This window comes from Melanostigma gelatinosum (assembly GCF_949748355.1).
Source record: "Melanostigma gelatinosum genome assembly, chromosome: 18".
NCBI lineage: Eukaryota > Metazoa > Chordata > Actinopteri > Perciformes > Zoarcidae > Melanostigma > Melanostigma gelatinosum.
Window position 1 is genome coordinate 19,503,232 of NC_136651.1, and position 21,414 is coordinate 19,524,645.

At 43.9% G+C, this 21,414-nt stretch overlaps 1 protein-coding gene across 1 annotated transcript in view; it reads right to left on the reverse strand.

Moving 5' to 3' along the window:
- The window catches only part of shroom3 (shroom family member 3), a 72,247-nt gene that overhangs the window by 29,686 nt on the left and 21,147 nt on the right, over positions 1 to 21,414 (reverse strand). Inside the window, exon 3 of the mRNA XM_079289103.1 lies at positions 12,278 to 12,502. Coding sequence (XP_079145229.1) covers positions 12,278 to 12,502 — 225 coding nt within the window. The remainder of the gene's footprint in view (positions 1 to 12,277; positions 12,503 to 21,414) is intronic.

The window sequence follows — 21,414 nt, forward strand, 5'->3', positions numbered from 1 at the left end:
AGTGCATCAACGTAATCCATCAACAAAGGATGAAGCATGTGTACTGCAGAACTCAGAAACCTTGTTTGAGAGGGATGTACTTTCAATTTTGAACAACAGTCTCAACAACAGACCTGGAACTAGAAAACGGATCATTTCCACATTAAATATTATCCTGCTGTGTCCTCCCACGGTAACACATCACACACACACACACAGCAGCATGGTCTCCGCAGACATCTAACTCAATCTCTTCCTATCTCTGCCTCTCCCTTCTATTCCAACTGAGGGAAATGCTCAAATACTTTCAAGGTCCGCACTGTAAAAAAAGAAGTAAATTCTCACCACTGTTGTTCTCAGTTAGAATTTTAACACACATGCTGTTTTCCTTCAGTAAATATTTCCAGTTACCTCCACTTTGCTGTTTTTCCATTAATATTACGCTGCCGTCATGAAACTCAACACTTCCTTTGCTGGTTGGCTTTTAATTCCCCGGAGGTGTTGAGTTCCATGGATGATAACTGAACAGCAATGATGAAAAAGTGAATGAAAAAAAGAAACAGCAATGTCAGAGTGTGTGTTTTGTTCTTTTTCAAACAATGAACTGCACTTCAAAAAAAAAAAATGGTGATAACATTTCAGGGACTAAATGAGTGATGTGTTTTTGTTTGCAGTGATAATCTTTCTGACATCACCGTCATCATTCTTGAATGTGTTATCTAACCAGTTGTGATAAGAGCGACTTCGGATAGCTGGCGGTTGCAAACATCTTCCCCCATCCTCGTTATATTTGACATGTTCAGCTGCTCCGTATTCATCCACACAGATAAACAGGAAACGATTGTATCTGAGTAAGTAGGAGACAGAGACATGAAAGCCCTGTGAACCCCGGGAATCCTGGGTAATGACGGGACGTGACTGGAATTCCTCAGCGCGTTATCGCCGCTGTTACACGTGGTCCAGATAGCCTTCACCCTCGGCCATCAGCTCCCGGCTGACGGGCTCCAGGACGGAATGATATGATTTGGTCTGAGCGTCAGTCTATTTCTGAAATATGGACTTCACTAATGCACATCCATGCAATCACACCACACCAAGGTTGTGTCAAAGTCTTCAATGGCACATCTGAGTCGTAAATGTCATGTCAAAGTTGTACATTCCACAAATTCCAAATATTTGAAAAATCTCACCAGTGACTGTTCAGGGACACAAACAAATACATTTCTTCCACATTGAAAACATGTTCATGATTTTGATTATTAGCTTCAGCCAGTTGAGTTTTTTGTTGTTTTCTGTTGTTTTTTTGCTCTTGGGCTTGATTTGGCTTTCTGGTTTGAGGTATGTGTGGCCCCTTTTGCTACATGTCATACCTTTCCTGTCTCACTCTAAGAAATGCCCCCAAAAAATCATTAGAAGAGCAAACAGAGAAATACAACAGACCGTGATGACCCAATATTGAGAATATATATATATATATATATATTCGCGGTGCCTACCAAAATGATTAAAATGAGATTATTGTCTCTAGATCCTACAAAGGCCTTATGACAAAGAGTCCTCACACTGCAGTTAAGGGAAAAAGGGAAAGAGAAGGTAACCTCTCAATATCAAATGAGGACTGGTTAGATGTGTGTAGATTTCAATGGAAATGCACCAATTCTCATGTGTGGCGGGAATTTGTACGGAGGTGTATTATTCGTTTCTTTATTACACTGAAGCAGAAGGCGCGCTTCGCTGGAGGGGATGCTACATGTTGGAGACGGTGTGGGGCTCGGGAAGCAAATCACTGGCACATATTTTGGGAGTGTCCAGTGATAAAACCTTTCTGGGCAGAGTTTCATAAAACATTAAAAATCATACTTAACACTGACCTGCCCCTGACATTTTCTACATTATTCTTAGGAAAATTAGATTTTCATGCAGGGCGTCCAGATGAATACATGTTTGGCAGTTTAATAACGGCTTGTAAAAAAGCGCTGGTTGCTTCCTGAGCCCCCCATGATACAGGAGAGCATAGATATCGTAGGTGTGTATGAAGAATACTTATATGGTCGACAATGTAGAACAACCCTGTCCACTTCACTTGCATTCAAAGATATTTATCAATAAATATCTATGAATGCAAGTCAAGACAACAGTTTGCGGGAGTTTTGTTGATCTATATTAAAAGAAATGTCTTAGGTCTATTTTAGGTCCTTCATTTTTTTAGGGTTAAATTCACAAAAACATTGCGCCCCTTTTGAGGTTTTTTTCCCCGATGCATATTAGCCTCATTGCAAAAACAGTCCAATTCACAAAGACCAGTTATGCATGCAGTTACAGTGCATGCAGTTACAGTGTTATTATTACCGTCTTTAGAGTTTGTGGAATCTGAAGTGAATTTATAAAGCATGGCGACTCAAACTCTGTTATTTTACCATGCAGTGACAGGAAGCAATGACAGGCTTGTCATGAAAGATCCCCTACATGTTATTTTTGAACATGCAGGAGAATGATTTCTTTTTTTTTTTAATCAAAAAAAAAAATATATATATACATATATATATATATATATTTAAAAATAATTAATTAGTTACGCGGCTGTGACTCGTGCGTAAATGTGCACATTCCTTATTAATGATGGAAACATTTTACCCATCACAGGCCGAGATGGGAACAATAAATGGATGGAAATGAAGTGAGCTTGAGTCCGACCTGAGCCAGGTCTATATGGCCCAAGCCCCGTTCCCCTTATGTGGGCCCTTTGGGTCCCGACTGGCTTATGGCTCAGTCTGTAGTCTCACTCCACACCACCGATGCATTGCCCTCATGCACATTTCTACTTTGCCACATGGATAATTGCAATCAGAGGCAACAAAAGGGCAAATTGCAAATGATGCGCAACTCATGGTTTTGAATTGCGTGAAAACGTGACTCCGGTGAGGTCCATTACTCCAGCAACGATTAGCACATTCACTTCAATCAACACTGACAATTTTTGCATTTCAGGAAACACCTAAAACTGTTTGCCGAGAAGAAATACTAAAATGTTTTGTACCAGTCGATCACCTCAAACATTCCAGTCTTACACAGTCATCTTCTGATCTCACGTTCTGGTCATTCTTATTTCTTGACCCGAACCAACCACCAACACCTCCCGTGTTTCTCACTCGTAACCTTAATATGTGACCCGTTTTACCTGGAGGTGAACCTGAGGACTCTGGAGATGAGGCCAGTCGCCAGGCCGTTGACGCTGGCCTCTGATGGCGACCGACACAGCGCCCCGTCCGACCGGCCCAGCTCGGCCTTCTTCTGCTTCTTCCGGAGCTTCCTGCGGTAGAACGCCTCCAGCAGCTCCATGGCTCAGATTCAAAGTCCACTATGCTCTCGTCTCTACTCTACTGCCTCCGTCTTAGCTGTACTCTTCTTAACTGTTTCTTCTTCTCTTAGAAAAACACACAATGGTCCATTTCAACACCTTTTACTTCGGGCTGTTTGTTTGGCGTCTCCTTCTAGAAGGCTCCAAATGTGATCATTTCAACTGAACTCTACTCAACTGTCACCTTACATGCTCTCCTGTGTACAAGAGTACTTCCAAAAGCACTTGTCCTCTAACGAAATCTACTCTGACCACCGAGTGGACCTTCGGCCGTCTTCGGTTTCCGTGTCTTTTCGTAACTTTTGCTGTACTAGTTTCCTATTTGACCTCTAACCTTAGAAACCTGCTTTGCTCTACTGTCTACAGCTACTCTACTGCTACTCAAACGTAACTTAAATCAAAACCTTCTTTCCTTATCAAATGCGTCTCCAAAGTTGCAGTCCACCGTCGGCCGTGTCTCCGTTGAAGAAGTTCTTATCCAGACCAACGCAAACCACCCTATTCCTCTCTGCGTTCAGCTGCTCCTCTTTCCCATCAACAATCCATCGAAAAGACTCGCCACTACCGATCCTCAACCACCCTCCGATATGTGCCTTTTGCAGCTCCAGTGTGGGGCTGGCAGGTTGGATCGAGTTGCATTGCGTTGGTCCCTGTCCCAGAGCTCATTAGGCAAATTAAGCAATTAAACGTCATTAGGCCATATGATAAAAGCATGGAGTAAACATCCTTAGCCTGGCTTGGTCTGGATGGTAGATGTTGATGTGGTGTGTGGGCGAGAGACACTGAGAGTCTGAAGAGAAAGAGAGCGAGAGAGGAGGGACGAAAGAAAAGAGGGAGGTAGGGTACAAGATAGCAAGGAGGAATGAGTAGCAAGAAAGGGAGGGAGATAAAGACTGATGGAGAGATGGTAGAAAGAGAGGAAATGGTGGGAGAGATAAAAGGAAGGGGAGGATGAAAAAGGCAGAGGGGTGAGGGATTTGGAACTCCAGATTTTCTTTCCTGTCTAACAGACAGTCAAAATCAAAATGAGAACATGAGGAGGTAAAGAGAACACAGTAAAGGTTGAGAGTGAAATGAGGAGGAGGAGGGAGGACACATAAACTAGGAGAGAGAGAGAGAGAGTTGCTGAAAACAGTGGGTGATTGAGACGATTCTGTAGCTGCGGGAGAAAGACGTCCCATGATGCAGCGTGTGCTTCCACAGTGAACAGGGAACAGACTACTATTGATCTTTAGATTATCACTGCTAGACGGCCTGGAGTCCAAAAACAAGGGCAGACATATCAACAAAAGTTTGGAATCACTGATCGGTGTTGGGAAATTTACTTGACAGATAATGCTTTCTTAGAAAATAAATAATGATAAACTTTGGTCGTCCCCTGATTTTTTATCGAGGGCCACCATTGTTGGTAACATCTTGACTTTTGGATGGATTGCTGGGAAATTTGCCACAAATATTTGTGGTACCTAAATAATAAATACTCAGTGGTGGGCCGTCACCACTCACAGAGTTATAGCTATTTTATAATTTAAATTTTTTTCACAAATACACTAGATTCTAATTATTTTTCCCATTATCTCATTTTCTCATTGCACAGCTACTGTCTTCCTCAGTTGCTCTGCTTCCAGTGCAGCTTGTTTTAAGTAGAGCTTTTATCCAATCAGATCTCACCTCTGTGTCTCTAGGTAGAAGAGAGGCCCGAGGCCTTCAGACTCACAAGTGCATCCATGTGCAGTTTAAGTGAATGGGGACGATATTGTTGATTGTCAGATTCTTCAACCAATCAGATCTTTAGTTTGACATGTTGGGCGTATTCTTTGACGTGTCAGAGCTGCTAGCTGGCCTACAAGTACGTGATTGGTCAGTGGGCTAGCCTGACGTGTTGGGCGGTGACAATCCCAAAATCTGCTGCCTCTGTGGAGCGGACATTTTCAGCCCTCAAACGCATTAAAACGTATTCAAGAAATACAACTGGGGAGGCTCGACTGTCTTCACTGGCGTGCATGAATCAAGAAGGACTTCTTACTGGAACTGAAACACACGGATGTACTAAACAACCGTGAGATTAAAGTCTTTATTAACAAAGAAAGGAGGAAGCACTTTGTCTTTAAATAGTGAACAGCAGCTCTGGTTAACTGTGTTTGTTTTTGCATCTGCAGTGGCTTTAATATGCTTGTTTATATATTATTATTTGTACAACTTGTTTTTATGAAGATTTTTATGAAGATAGGTGTTCGCTTCATTTTTACACGAAACAAATAATAACCGTAGCTGTGTTTCAGCTGCAGGACAGCAGTGAAGGCCCAGGTATAAAATGCACGGCCCGCCACTGGTACAACAATATCCTCCACCAACAGCAGAAATATTGCTTCTTCAGAAGTTTATTTAGCTGCTTGAGCTTTGCAGCATTATGTCTTTTTCCGAGACAGGATGCGGTCAAACTATATCTCTTCGCTTAGATTGGTGCTACTCAGAGTCAAGGGCCAAAATGACGCACTATTTTTCAAGCCTTTTTTTTATAATAGAATCCCTAAAAATCTGTACAAACAAAAACATGATCCTGTACAGTCTACATCAGGCATGGGCAAACTACCGCCCGTGATTCCTGGGAATCACGTGTCACGGGAATGTCATCAGATGTATCTGCGATCACAGAGAGAAATGGATGATGGAACGGTGAGGATATCCTCTCTCTTTGTGTAGCGTTTGAATCAGGTGTCAAGGCCAGACTGACCCCCAGAGCTGTGCAGCCCCAGTTTCATCAGAGTGCACATGCACACACAGATGTACTTGTATGTGTGTTCTGTTCAGGTTGATGAAATGTGAACACACCCTCAATAATTAGGGATAATAACCAGCCTTCCTCCTCCTGCTGCCCTGCTATCCAGGACATACTCTGTGTATGTATGTATGTGTCTCTCCTGGACTACTTCAAAGACCAGTGGAACCTCCTCAGGGACCTCTGGGACCCATTCAACAGTCCATCCATGTCTCTGTGAGTTAAGTAGGTTAGAATTTTTTGTTTTCTAAATTTCTTAATTGCTAAACTGTCCCTTAGCCAGTGGTGGAAAACATATTCAGATGCTAAGCTAAGCTAACGGGACTTAAAGGCTAAACTCTAACCAAACTGGATGCTCGGACACTCGGCTTGAAACCAGGACAATCCCGGACAATCGGAACGATACCTTACCTCGAAGACCAACCAAACCAAAGCAAATTCTAAGCTAATGGGAACTAGAAATCTAAATAAAGGGGAACCAAAAAGCTAACCCTTAGCTAACAGGAATAACCAGCGAACTCTAAGCTTTGAGACAAAAAAGCTTTTGTCATATATGAAGTTCTCAATAAAGTTCTTCAAATAAAAAACTGCATTTCCCCCAGCGCCCCACCTGTAATACCACTGCGCCCCACTAGAGGGGCGCACCCCTCAGTTTGAGAAATACTGCTCTAAACTAATGTTAACAAATGATACCAAGCTAACTTGAAGCTAAAGATGAATGGCTTCATCTCAAACTGTATTGCTACAAACAAACCACTGTGTGCTTCCAGAAGGCAAAAAGGAACTTTGCGTCCAACTGTGTAAGTGTTTAGCCTAGCTTAGCACAAACACTGGAAGCTGAGGGGAAACCGGCAAAGAGAAAAAAAAACACGAACTCCAAAGCTGTCCGATTTCCACAAATCGAATTCGTTGAACTGGAGAAGAAACAGAGGTGTGAGACATTGTGGTTGTAGCAGCAGTAAGTATTGGAGCTATAACAACCACAGCTGGGAGCAGTGACTGCATGGAGCATCTCAAAAGGTCCTGTCCTCATAGTGGAGTCAGCAGGGTGGATGGTTTGGAAACTAACTTTTTAATGTTCCCGGCTGGTCTCATCCAGTATTCATACCTACGAATATAATTTCGTATGTAATCCACGTAATTATGAAAGAGGAAGTGTAAAGACTGCAAAAACGTACACAGGGTGAGTGGATGGGGGTGGATGGGTCAACATTGATCTGTTTGTCATGTAGCTTGTGTACTTCAGAAACCTCCACAGTTATTTCATTTAAATAACATTTACTTTCAAAAGTTTGCATGCATGAGTTTCTGGCTTTCGTAGGAAAACACATGAAAAATAAGGAGCAACTTTTCGTGAGATATCATACAAACCGTTGAATGAGAAAAAATAGATAGTATTAAGAGACAATGCACTCATACCTCTATACGTGTTATTTTCATAACTATATTTGGAAAATGTTTCATAAAAAGTCATTTTCATTTTTTACATGAACCAAAACACTGAAAACTGGGAAATGAAAACAGAACCTTACTGGTGGAGGTATAAGCCATGTGGAAAATATCTGAGCTGAAACTGTCTTACTTCCCTGTGGGCGTGTGTGTGTGTGTGTGTGTGTGTGTTCAGGGTGTGTCTCTCTGAACAGAGACCTTATCTACTGCCGTGGGAAACTGTTCCTCCAGCCCAGAATAATAATCTCTTTGATCTGCTCGGAAACCAAAATTGGAGAGCGAGAGAGAGAGGTGGGCCAAAGTGGATGCTGGGGACACACTTGACCTGTGTGTCAGAACATGTTTGTGAATATATGTTGTCACGACCCAGCTCAAAAAGTCGTAACATGAGGGAGACAAGACGAGTTATAAAAGGAATAAATAGACATTTAAAGTACAGCTAACTAAATAAACACTCAGAACAAGGCAGCAGCCAGCCAGGTCCTCCACACAGGAGTCAGAGAGAGACCCAGCCAAAGAAGAGGGGCAGCCTTTATAGCTGGGACCAACCCAGCAGGCTCAGGTGGGGCTCGTTAGCTGCCGATCAACATCCTGCAAGACAACCTGAGAAGAAACAGACACAGACCCCTGGTGGATGGGAGGGGTTGTCACAATGTTAATAGCTTTTCTGCATGTTTGGGGTGTGTCAAAATTTGTATTCGAAAAATACCATTTCTGCCACTATCCTGGTCTCTGATTGGCTGGCAGTGTTTGCGGACGCTTCAAACACCAGTACTAGTTATTGACAGGGTCCTGATGACCCTGTACTTGCCTTTATTTGCAAAGACATGTCAAGGGACATTATTCCAGAAAGGTTTCTCATACCAGAGGGGTCACTAGTTAGTGGCTATTGATAAGACTAGTGGAACAAGATATTCAGTGAGGTTGGTCTGACAGTTGAGCCGGCCACGGCATTCAGATGAAGTGGGCCAATCAAGCCAGTGGGGTCAGGCGCTGAAGTTTAACCTGAGCAGACACAATGCAGATACAAGGCCTGGTCAAGCTGCCAAGTCTCTGTCCGTTGCTCAGGTGAGTATAAGATTCAAAGGCGGGTAAAGGTACGTTAGGTGAGGGCTCAGAATGAGGTCAGCCATCACGGGGCCCAGGTAGATTCATGACAGCACAGCTTGATACTAAGGGCTTAGTGACAGGTCAAAAGGTCATTTAACAGGAATCCTAGGCTGCCATGGGAATGCTAACCCAACATGTGGCACATTTTACTGTGCTCTGATAACTACGGACCTCCTGATCAATAATCACTGGAAACTCTGAAAGCACTTATGGAACCTCCACTGTAGGGCCATTGGAACCTCTTCCAGGACTCCTGGAACTTTCTCTAGGATCCCCTGAGACCAAGGACACCCAAAAATATGCAGACACTCACTACTAGACCACATCAACCACGGCCACAGACAGCAGTACCTCAAATATCAATCAAGTCAACAGTTTAACCACAGATCTAAATCAGATGCGTGTGAACTGCACGGAACTATAGCAACAGTGCAGCAGGCTCTGTCAGCAACCATGAGTTAGACTGATATTACAGTAAACACCGTGCAGGCCCGCCCATCACCAAAACACAGGATTGGACAGTGCAGTTAGTGACAGGTCTGTTAATACAGGGACTAACACTAGACGGCACTGTTTCTCTTGAAACTCTGTGTGTGTGTGTGTGTGTGTGTGTGTGTGTGTGTGTGTGTGTGTGTGTGTGTGTGTGTAAGGGAGTTTGTTTGCGTTGCACGTGTGTGTGGTTTTTTTGCCATTACGTGATGATGTCGCTCCAGAAAAATGTGGTGATCCAACTAAAGAAACATCCGAGGAAGGAAAGAGGAGAGGAGAAGGAAAACAGGGGGAACAAAGGAGACAAGTGGAGAAGGGAAGAGAAGGGAAAAAAGGAGGGAGAATACAAGGGAGGGAGAATACAAGGGAGGAAAAGAAAAGAGGATAGCCAAAAAGGAGAAGTGAGGAGATGGAACAGGGAGGAAAGGAGGAGAAAGAGGAGCAAGGTAGGAGAGGAAAGGAGAGGAAAGAAGGTGAGGAGAGGAAAGGAAATAGGACAAAAGTGAGGAATAGGAAAGGAAAGAAGGAGTCTTGAGAGAGAGACAGTGTGATTATAAATCAGTCAGTCTGTACTCTCCATAATAACACCCAGCCTCATGGGGCTCTGATGGCCCGCTTCCTGTTTTTGGACCAATAAGAGACAAGCATTGCCCTCCCTCCTTTTCCCCCTCCTCTCTCCTCAGTGGTATCTGATAACCAGCCAGCCCAGGGGATTGTGGGAGAATAGAGTCATTCTGGCTGCTTAACTGACTCTATGAGACCAGAGTATACTCTAATGACTCCTTCATGTTGTTTCAATCACCTGGGCCTACGTGTTGCTGCTCGAAGGCACTTCAGCAGGACACGTAGCGGAGAACTAATCCTAAACCTGCTGGAGGTTCAACAGAACTGCTCGGTCACCCTACCAAAATAAAAGCATTGTGTCGTGGCGTGGAGCTTTGAGTTTTTCCAGCGTGAAATGTTTTTTAAGGAATGATGAGTTTTGGAACTATTGTGAGTAAAGAGTCTTTGCATAGGACGCAAAACAAATCAACCGGAGCAAATGTCTGTAGTCGCACTAGCACCCCCCTGAGGCCCTGATGTTCATTACACACACACACACACACACACACACACACACACACACACACACACACACACACACACACACACACACACACGCACACACACGCGCACACAAACGCAAAGCATACTTCTCGGACCTGACCTCCATATTAGGATAAAACTAGCTGTAGCAGAGTGTCAGTATTTATAGACTGTTTGTCTGTATGAGAGAGAGAGAGGGAGAGAGAGAGAGAGAGAGAGAGAGAGAGAGAGAGAGAGAGAGATGACAGTAGAGGGTTGAACCAGGAAGCTACTACAGATGAGTTGTACAGGCCTCATACGTTCACACACACATAACAACACAGAATGTAAGTCACTCTTATTTCACCGTTCTACACTGTCATTAATAAGATGCATGAATTGGACATCAGTGTGATGTCAAAGAGTTTTCAACTCGAACGAACAGCTGGGCTGCGCCTCATGACGGCACGGGGAGGGTTACCGTAGCAACCTGAGCAGGCTCTGTTTACACAGTTTGTTTCCCTGCTGATCCGAGTTCGAGCCCTGAGTCGCAAACACACTAATACGTCCTCTCACAACACATGCACTCACACACAAAGGAAGCACAGACAGGACATCCCTAACGCCAGGGGGTGATGAGGTCTTCAGCTGACTGCAGGAAACCTGACAATTATTTGACCTCACTTCCTGTTTGAAGCCGCAAGGCCGTCCAACAGGGATAGACAAATGAAAAGAATTCATTGACACTGGAAGGAACTGTTATCAAACGGGAAGTCCCAGTCAGTGACACTATGGCACATTTCTTTGGTCGCTCACATGCTCGCCGCCCTCCGTGCACTGTTCTCTCTCGCAGATTTTATCCAGGCAGCAACCTCCGGTTCTGACGAGTGAAGCCAAAGCAGAAGTGTCTTAAAACTTGCATTCTCTCGACTGACCATCAGGGGGCGACTCCGCCGGTTTAAAAAAAAAGTCAGATTGTATAGAAGTCTATGAGAAAATGACTACTTCTCTCTTGATTTATTCCCTCAGTAAACATTGTAAACATGAGTTTATGTCTCAATCTCTAGTGTCAAGTCTTCTTCAATACAGCATGATGTTCATTTAGTACATTATGGTCCATTTAGAGTCAAATAGACCATAAAGCAGAGTATGTACGATGACTACATCCTCTTCTTAGATACAGTCTATGGCTGTAGCTGGCTAGCTAATTAAGCTAACGAGATTCATGGGTTCGCTTAAAATGCTGAAAAATAATCCCTCTCAACCTTAACTCATGACCCACTAGAAATGTGTGCTCTCTGTCTGTATTTTCTCTTTTCATCCTATTTTGCAGGCTGCACGCTGGTGTAGTGGCTAGCACTGTCACCTCACTGTTGCCCGGGTTCGATCCCCGATGGTGGTCCTTCTGTGTGGAGTCTGCACCTTCGGCCCCGTGGGCCGGAATCTCCAGCTTATTTGGAGTCTCAAAATTGCCCGTAGGTGTGAATGTTTGTCTGTCTCTACATGTGCCCTGCGATAAACTGGATAATGACTCCCAATGTCAGCTGGGATCGGAATAATCATGGAATGGAATCTTATTGTGCTGTTGATGTAAACTTTCCCAAGTCTAACAGGACGGGACAGCGTTGCTAACATTAGCCTTAACTCTGCTTGTAGAATTGAGGACAGTACACAGTAGAGACATCTTACACAGTGGAAGTCCTAATCGTGACTGGAGAACAGAAACAAAAAAACCTGCAGCAAAATAATGTAGTATGAAATGCTCTTTGGTCATGTGTTACTCAGAAGTAAGCTAACTAGCCAAACATGCTAACAGTTATGTTGGAGCAGACAAACACACTGTTTGATCCTTTCCTTACACTTTTGAGAGTAAAAGAAAAGAAGCCAGCATTCAAAGTCTTTATATACAGACTATCTCTCCCATTACAGCCCACCGCTTCAGCTTGACAGGCCTGACGTGCCTAGTTACAGTTGCAAGACATGATTGGACAACCGCTGATTGAGGGAGGGGTTTAGCAAACGGTCAATCGTTGGAGGCCCTCTCCTACCTGTTCTTGATGCGTAGTTGGACTCCTCCGGCTGAACATGTTCTGCTGTGGTGGGATGACTGCGGTGTTTGCCGTCGTTGCTGTGGTGGTGGAGTTAGAGATGGAAGAGGAGGAGGAGGAGGAGGAAGAGGAGGAGGCGAAGGATGAGAAAGAAGAGGAGGAGGAAGAGCAGGGAGGGAGGGACTTGAAGAACCAAACTCCTTGACGCATCCTGGATCAAACTCCCTGAGGAGAGAGTGAGAAAATGATGGTGAGAAATCCCTCAACCTGCACAATGTTTGTGTTTTACACACCTATAGTCAATGATTAGTTTGTAATGAATGTAGTGAATTACTTTCATATGCTAACAATGTACATTCTGAAATAAAAGCTGATATCCAACAATGGCTGAATCTCAAATAGTAGCCGTGGGCAGCATGAAGACATGAAGGCTGACCTGAGGCAAGGCAAGGCAAGGCTAGTTTATTTGTATAGCACATTTCAACAACAAGGTAATTCAAAGTGCTTCACATAAAACCATTAAAAGCATCAAAACATAAGGCAAAAGAAAAGGAGATTTAAAAACAATTAAAGAAACGGTGTAAGAAATTAAATTCAGTCGTAAAATGCAGAAATGCAGGAAATTGATTAATATATTAATTGAATGTGGTTCAATTAAAGGCAGCAGCAAACAGAAAAGTCTTCAATCTTGCTTTAAATGAGCTGAGGGTCTCAGCAGACCTGCAGCTTTCTGGATATGTGGAGCAGAAAAACTGAACGCTGCTTCTCCATGTTTAGTTCTGACTCTGGGAACAGAAAGTAGACCGGTCCCAGACGACCTGAGGGGTCGGGATGGTTCATAAGGTAGCAGCAGATCAGAGATGTATTTTGGCCCGAAACCATTCAGTGCTTTGTAAACCAACAGCAGGATTTTAAAGTCAATTCTTTGTTGGACAGGAAGCCAGTGCAAAGACATCAGAACTGGAGTGATGTGATCCACCCTCCTGGTCTTAGTGAGGACTCGAGCTGCAGCGTTCTGAATCAGCTGCAGCTTTCTGACGGACTTTTTACAGAGACCTGTAAACACACCGTTACAGTAGTCCAGTCTGCTGAAGATAAATGCGTGGACAAGTTTTTCCAAATCCTGTTGAGATATAAGTCCTCTAATCCTTGATATATTCTTCAGGTGATAGTAGGCTGATTTTGTAATTGTCTTGATATGGCTGTTCAGGTTGAGGTCTGAATCCATAACTACACCTAGATTTCTGGCTTGGTTTGTGGGTTTTAACATCAGTGACTGAAGCTGAGCGGTGATTTTCAATTGTTCGTCCTTGGTACCAAAAACCAAAAACAACCTGAGGCTGATGAAGATCAGGTAAAACCACTGAGAGTGTCGATACTCTTCCTTCTCTAACTTTCTTTCAGACTTCCTGGCCGGTTGGCAGGGAGAACCAAAGATCTCGCTTTTGACTTTGAAGGGTTCAATCGAAAGCTCATTATCATCTATTTTCGATTGTAAATTGGAACTGTGACACCTCTAATGCTAACGCACATTGAAAGCATCGCCCAGATGGAGCGGATCAATGAGATGATAAAAGTTTGAATGTTAAAATACAGCTATGGTGGAATCAAGTAAAACTTAGTGCACAAGTTCTATTTTTCATGATTCAATTTATTTGATATTTGTAATTTCATGGCATAAGATGCTTCTCAGTTTAATAGCATGTTGTGACCTGTTGCCTTTTGGGGAAGTGTTAGTTCATTGTTCGTACAGTGTCATACAGAAGTTTGAATTGTTCCTTATTTTACAATGAAAATATTTTACGTTGCAAAATGCTGTCCCAGGATCTTGTCTCTCTATTTGAACCGTCTGTTCAGACCCCGCATTTGTTTAAATTTTTCCACCGCACTGACGTTCACGTACCGTTATACCGCTATAATTATAACTGAGATACCACAGCGGCCTGCAGAGCGTGATGAATGAGCAGCTCAAAGGTCGCGGTATCAACAACAGTGGGGAGGTCAAAGTTTAAAGGTCAGAGGATCCTGGAAGCAGAAATACATCTCTGAGTCCTTTTGTCTTCGAAACAAAGAGAGGTCAATTACTCTGAATCAATGAATTACCTGTTTACACACACACACACACACACACACACACACACACACACACACACACACACACACACACACACACACACACACACACACACACACACACACACACACACACCTACACACACACACACACACACACACATTAGATAAACAGGTTCACTCAGTTAACTGATCTCCACGGTACAGAGTGGAGGATGTGTTTAGCCCAGTTTACCACAAAGACAGGGCGCAGAAGGAAACGGAAAACATCCACCTTCCAAAGACATTTTCACATGCTGTATCTTGTTAATTGAGCGGGTGTAAAAATAGAAAACTAGCCCGCACCGGCAAGAGAGAATAAGGAAACATCCGATCAGAGACCTCAAAGCAAACGGCGGGGCGAAGTTATAGGTTCATCTATTCATCTATAGCAGCTGTGGTGCAGTGATCTGTTCCCAACACTTTCTAAATATGATCCAACTCTGATTCTGACTCTGGAACACTTCCTAACATGAATTCTGGGAGGATTTACTGCAGGACTGGTGCGTTCGACTGCATTAGCATTAAGTAGGGGTACCTAATAAACTGGCATCTGAGTGTGAGTGAGTGAAGCGAATCCTGCTCGGTAGTTCAGGCTCGATATCCGTCTGCCTGTGAGAGTCACAGCTGCCTCCTCCCTCCCTTTTGAATCTACAATCCTTTTCAACAGAGGGATGAAAGCAGAGGACAATACACCGCTGGCAACCACAAACAGAAACACACCCAGACTAATATCATGAACTGAAGACATTCCACTGATGAGTATTCACAACACAATTCTGTACAACACACACACACACACACACACACACGCACACACACACACAGGTGCACAGATAAAAGGCCCATTTGAGTGAAACCTGTCGAGCTGGTTAGAGGAATGTGTGGCAGCCGCGACTCACTCAAGTCACCTGAACAGGAGGGGCACATTCCATTTTCCATCTCATTACACACTCTTACACACACACACACACACACACAAACAAACGCACACACACAAACAAACGCACACAGCTCTCTCAAGCACTCTCACCAAGTTCTGACCTACATCTCGAGGCCCGAGGTGAGCGGAGGAGCACTTTATCCTCTCAGTCTTTCAATTAAAGAAAGGCATTCATTTGCTCTCCTTTTCTCCTGAAAGAAAGACAGGAGCCAGCTGGTCCACATGCTTCTCACCTGATCTTAACAACAGGAAGTCAGTCAACAAGAGACTGACAGCATCTTTACCGGCCAACAACAGAGTGGGTTATTAGGGTTAACAACATGCAAAAAACATAAAAACTACATCACAGATCTTTGATATGCCTTTACGGGATATATCAGTCCTGACTACCGAAGGATTCACACCTGTTCTTCAGTTTAGCTGTTGGGAAGAAGATGATACATTGTTGCGTTTTAGTCATAACAAGAATGTAGTCATTGTGTAGTCACCCATTGGTTTGTGGACTGCTGTTTTACATCCTTGAGTCTGCATTTTGGCTGCTGCCATCTTGGCTTTTTTGCAACCAGTGAAGGGAAGAGACCATATATGGACGGCAGAGTAGTGACGCACAGACGCCGCATACGAGTGAAACCTCTGGTTGCAACCTGTCAATCACAAGGTAGCCCCGCCCTAAAGCATCCCCTGCTTTATGGTCTGTGTGACTCTAAATGGACCATAATGTACTAAATGAACATCATGCTGCATTGAAGAAGACTTGAAACTAGAGATTGAGACCATAAACTCATGTTGACAATGTTTACTGAGGTAATAAATCAAGAGAGAAGTAGAGTCATTTTCTCATAGACTTCTATACAACCAGGCTTCTTTTTGCAACCAGAGTCGCCTGGTTTTAGTTCTCGTGTGGTGACACGAAAGGCTGACTTATAGCTGTACGTAGGCTCTGTGTAGCCAATGCACGGGGGCTACGCCGTTGTGAGCATTTATACTTCTGCGCCAGTTTGCGGTGGGGTTTCTTTGCCACTGCTTTGAGTTCCTTTGTGTACTTCAAACAACTGAAACTTAGTGGATCATGTTGGAGTTGGAGCTAATAAATGTTGAACAACAGTTCAACTTCAACCGAATATGCGTTGGAGGAAATGCGATGCTACCAAATCGGACCAGTCCCTATTGTTGCGGTCTGCGTGGTCACATTTCTAAGGTGCACGTCAGACTTAGGTGTAGAAGCGTACTTTAGGTTCAACGCAGAGGTACAAACCGGCCCTAAACCTTGCTCTTTGAAAACAAACCAAGAGCTTGAAGCATAAAGTTATATAGACAGGTGACCCATTTATTGGACAGTTCTGATAATCGTCAACGCTACATAGACTCACCGAGGAAATCAAATTCTGCCGACTGACAACAAGTCATGCTGTACTTTACTGGACCGTTTGTGTTTATTCATCTTCTCTGGTGTCACATAGTCAAGACTGTGACAGGAGCTCATATGTTACAAATAATGGACAACAGGTAGAAACAGAATGAAATATGTGTCAATGTAGAGGATAGTTACAAAGACCAACCTTTACAGGCGGTCTTTGAAAGATGTATATAGGGATCGCTTATATTTACACATACAGTTACTCCCAGAAGGCTGCAGAATGGTCCAACGCGATAGAGTGGACAGATGAGTCCCCACAAAGTCACCATGTGAACATTTCTGTGTCCCTACAATGTTGTTGACACACACCCACACACACACACACGTAGCCACGCACGGAGAGCAGCAGTTGCCATGGGACACGGTGTTCAGCCCTTAATGACTTCTTCCTCTTCTTTTTTCAGAAGAGAAACTCAAACATTCATTAAGCTCGATTACGTCAACCAGTGACAAAAGGAGCACAAAGACAGAGAGTCACTGGAGATGAATGGAGGAAGACAAAGAGTGAGAGAGAGCGATACGGAGGGGAAAACCTACAGACAACGACACAACTGGGGTTTGAAACTTGATACAAGACGGTGTTCAAATTCTAAATTATCGTCTAAGAATTTAAACAAAATACAGCACAAGTGTCGTCTTTTCCTGGTTTTAAAGGCTGCATTACAGTTAAGTGATGTCATTTTATTTACCCACGCAATCATTATATCGACAATACTGATGATTATTTATCAAAAATCTCATTGTGGAAGTATTTTGTGGAAGGAGTCAAACTTGAAATATCGGCGCAATATTGATGTCGAGAAACCTGTCTGAAAAAAAGATAAAAGACACAAACCCAACTAAAGTTGATCATTAATGCCACCGTTAAGGTTACTAGATCTCTCAGACGGATGCTGGGGAGTATTCATACTAACACAACATCACAGCCAAATGCAGGGAGGTCAAAGGTCGTAGCACCTCGGCAACAGCTGGAACAAATATCTGTGCCTCCACAGAGATCCCCGTTATTGTAACCGCCGACCAGCCCGTCACACACACGGTGACACGCTGCTGATAACTGTGCTGCTATGCTGCGTGACCTCCCAACACTCCTCGCAGCATTTTGACATCGTGACTCATCTCCTGCTCTCGTCTCTGCTCAGCTCTGCAACTCAGTCTGACTCCCTGTTTTTCACTCATGTTTGAGACGTCGGCTTAATAATAATGGAAGTTCTCTCGAAACCTTTACACGAAACAGACACTATAATACAGACATAAAGACGACAAAATACCAGTAGAACAATCACGAGATATAAGATCTCAGACGCACAGTACAGTGTAAAACATTAAGGAAACAGTTCCCTCGTCTTGTGAGCTAATTCATTAAAATGCACTTAAAGTTGGGAAGCAACACTATTGTCAACACTTTTCCTGAATTGCGCCCCTTAGTTCTAATTAAGGGAATCTCAATGCTACACCATCTTTCAAGGTTTATTTTTGAGCAACAGTTTGTGATCCTTTCCTGTTTCCACATGACAATGACCCAATGTCATGGTTTTGGGAATGACACGTTCAACTATCATAGAAGACTGAAATGATCAGGTGACAACGAACGTTTAGCTGTGCAGACAATATTAAAGCCACGATACTGTTGGGATCTAAAGGAGCGTGTTTGGGTTATCAGCATTTAAGAAACTGAATTCTTGACATCAATAGAATTATTGATGTATGTAACAATTATTAATGATTATTAATATAAACGGGGCACCACCCTGCGAACAGGGACCAATAACCAAACGATAAAACTAAGTCTCATAATTAGTAGTCACTCATAATGTCAATAGTCTGCGTATGACTATACATTCAGTGACAGTGAAGGTTTTAAGTTCGAGCACCGGCTACTACATACAGTCTTATCAAATACATATGCACAAGTAATCACAGACGACTGCTCCTGAAAGTATAACAGAGTTTATTGAATCAAAATAATAAATGACCAAATCAATTAATATTGCAACCAACAAACGTTATCATACAATTTTATATGCCTAAACTAAAGAATGAATAAAATGGATGAGAGTGTATGTCTGTGTGTGCGTGTGTATGTGTGTGTGTGGGTCTGTGGGTGAACAGGAAGGAGTCTTACAGCTACGCTAAAGACTACAAAGATGGCGGCGTCGAGTGACGCTGGCCAAAGGGGAGGGGCCTTAAGAACTACAGCTAAAAACTACAAAGATGGCGGAGTCGAGTAACTCGGACAAAATGGCAGTTAGGCTGCTGTAAGTAATTCACGTGTGCCGATGCAGCACGTGTGTGAGGCGCTCGTTTGAACGAGGTTCCCCAGGGGTAGAGCTAGGAGCTATGTGTATGTGTGTTTCGTGAAAGGAGGAAAGAGAAAAAAGGTGGGGGCTCATGGATCAGACTTCTGCGTGCGGTCCGCGTTGTAGTGATAATGGGGGTGTCTGGCGTATCGTACATAACGTGCCGTTGTCGGTAGAACTGCCAGCAGTTATGTACAATAGCCGAGATTCCACACTTCACTCACAGAGCTGATTTAATGAGCAGAGAATACTACACGAAGGGTAGTAAAACCAATGAAAAGAAATCAAATAAATCCAAGCAAACAGTCACAGTTGATACACGAATACAGCGGAGCTTCTCTGCTCCGTAATGATTGCGTAATACCTCAATATCACGCGACAGTCTTAAACACACAAAAACACGGGAATATCAACATATAAATGAATGGCCTGAATTAAACTTAAGTTAATTTAAGCTAAGCTATGCCCAAATGCCAAGAATCTTACTTGTAGATGCTTCGTTGCAACGTGGAAGGGTTCGTGAGCAAAGTTGTCCTTTTTCTTCGAGAGGAAGGGGGGGGGGGGCTGCTTGCAGCGCGGCTTTGCAGCGGGCGCTGTGTGTCGCACGGCGTTGCTGGTGCGGCTTGCTCTGGAGCAAACGCAGACGTGATCTGTCCTCGCGGCAGGGAGGGTGATCTAACTTCGGCTGACGGCGTGGTACGTGCGTCTTACCGGGAATCGTCGGTGAAGGAGGGAGGCGTTGTCGTCTTTCCTTCGCCGGAATGTGTGCACCAAAAGAAAAAGGGGCAAAAAGCGCTGAACTGATCGCTGAAGCAGATTCGTTATCGCGGGCTGTTTCATCCAGCGAAACGGCTTGTCAGGGTTTGAGTAGGGTTGAAGGGCCGTTGCTTCCTCGTGGCCTCCGTCGTGCTGGAGGGGGGGGAGGAGAGGCCGATGTGTCTTCATGCGTCCAGGACGAAGGTCCGGGCGAAGAGAGCGGTTGTGTGCCTCCTAACTCAACCGAGGTCGAAGGGGGAAAGCAATGAGGTGGGGGCAGCAGAGAGTTTTATAGAACATCGGCTGAACCACAGGGGTCCTCGGGTCTCTTGGCTCTCGGCCAATGAGATTGCCGCGGTTACCATGGTTATTTGGGGGGGGGGGGGGAATTCACACCTTAGTGTGAAATCCCTTTGCTCTTATCAACTACAAATCAGGATGAGACCTTTGCTTGAAAAAGTTAAGGCCTGATTTTCTTTGTCCACAGCACATGTTTAAGCCACATGGTCAGAGCCCAACATCCCCCCTTTGTTCTGAAGAGCGAGATGTTGGCTTCGGTCTTTAGAGCAAACCAAGGGCTGGCATGTGCATCCATGTGGTGGGGAAACCTGAAGAGGTGAGACAGTCCAAGTGTTCCTGAGACCAAAAGCAGTGGTTAAAACAGGCAGTGTTCATTGTTCATAGAGTTCAAGGTTCATAGTGGTCAAGTTCATGGTTCATTGGCATCTGGGCAGATGACTAAGGTGGCATCTGGGCAGATGACTTTAACTACTTCTACCTACATCTACTATCATACACAATTCAAATCATAGGTGAGCAAAACATTATTCCCAAATAATTCAATCGCTATTATGATGTTGTGATAATCTAGCATTGTGGCACAGTGTCAAAGAAAGTAACAACCCAAATAAAACAAAACACAAAAGAGAGAGAAGGAAAGAATAGAAAGACAAGAAGCAGGTGAGGGGCAAACAGTGGTTACTGGTTCAACTCCTAGACAGGACTGGAGTCCGTCGGCGGAGCAGTCGTAGGTTGGCTACGTGGTGTTATGAATAGGAGGGAATCCAGTTTGTCTGTCGCTTCTGGATCTATTAGTACATGATATGTGCGTCTATCTCTCTCTAATCGGTAGATTTAGAGCGAGTCCTGTGTCTAAGTTTTAGAATCTATCGATATTGGAGTTGCGTTGCCAAGACTATAGGCCAGAGGCACCTGTGAGGGTTGCATAACAGTAGTGGTAGCAGATTTACAGATTTCGTTAGCACGGCTAGTGTGACTAGCTAGGCTGGTCTCTCGCTGCTCCAGCTGTTGACAGCTGAACCTTCTCGGATGAGGTCCTGGGTTAAATCTGACTGCTACGGCAGAGGTTATGTCTTCTTTGGTTACTTCTGGTAGAGTCTATAAAGCATGCAAAGGGTTCTCTATGAGAGTGGAGCATCAGTTTACAGTCACAATGGTTTGTCAGGTCATGCAACTGTTCTGGTTGAAGTTGGATGTGTTAGCGGTTAGTGCATGTCTACAGGGTGAGTTGGAGCATGCAGTTAAACGTTAGTAGTCAATAGTAAGCTGCCATTCTGCCGGTTGGTTTCGGCACTGGCGAGATTAGAGT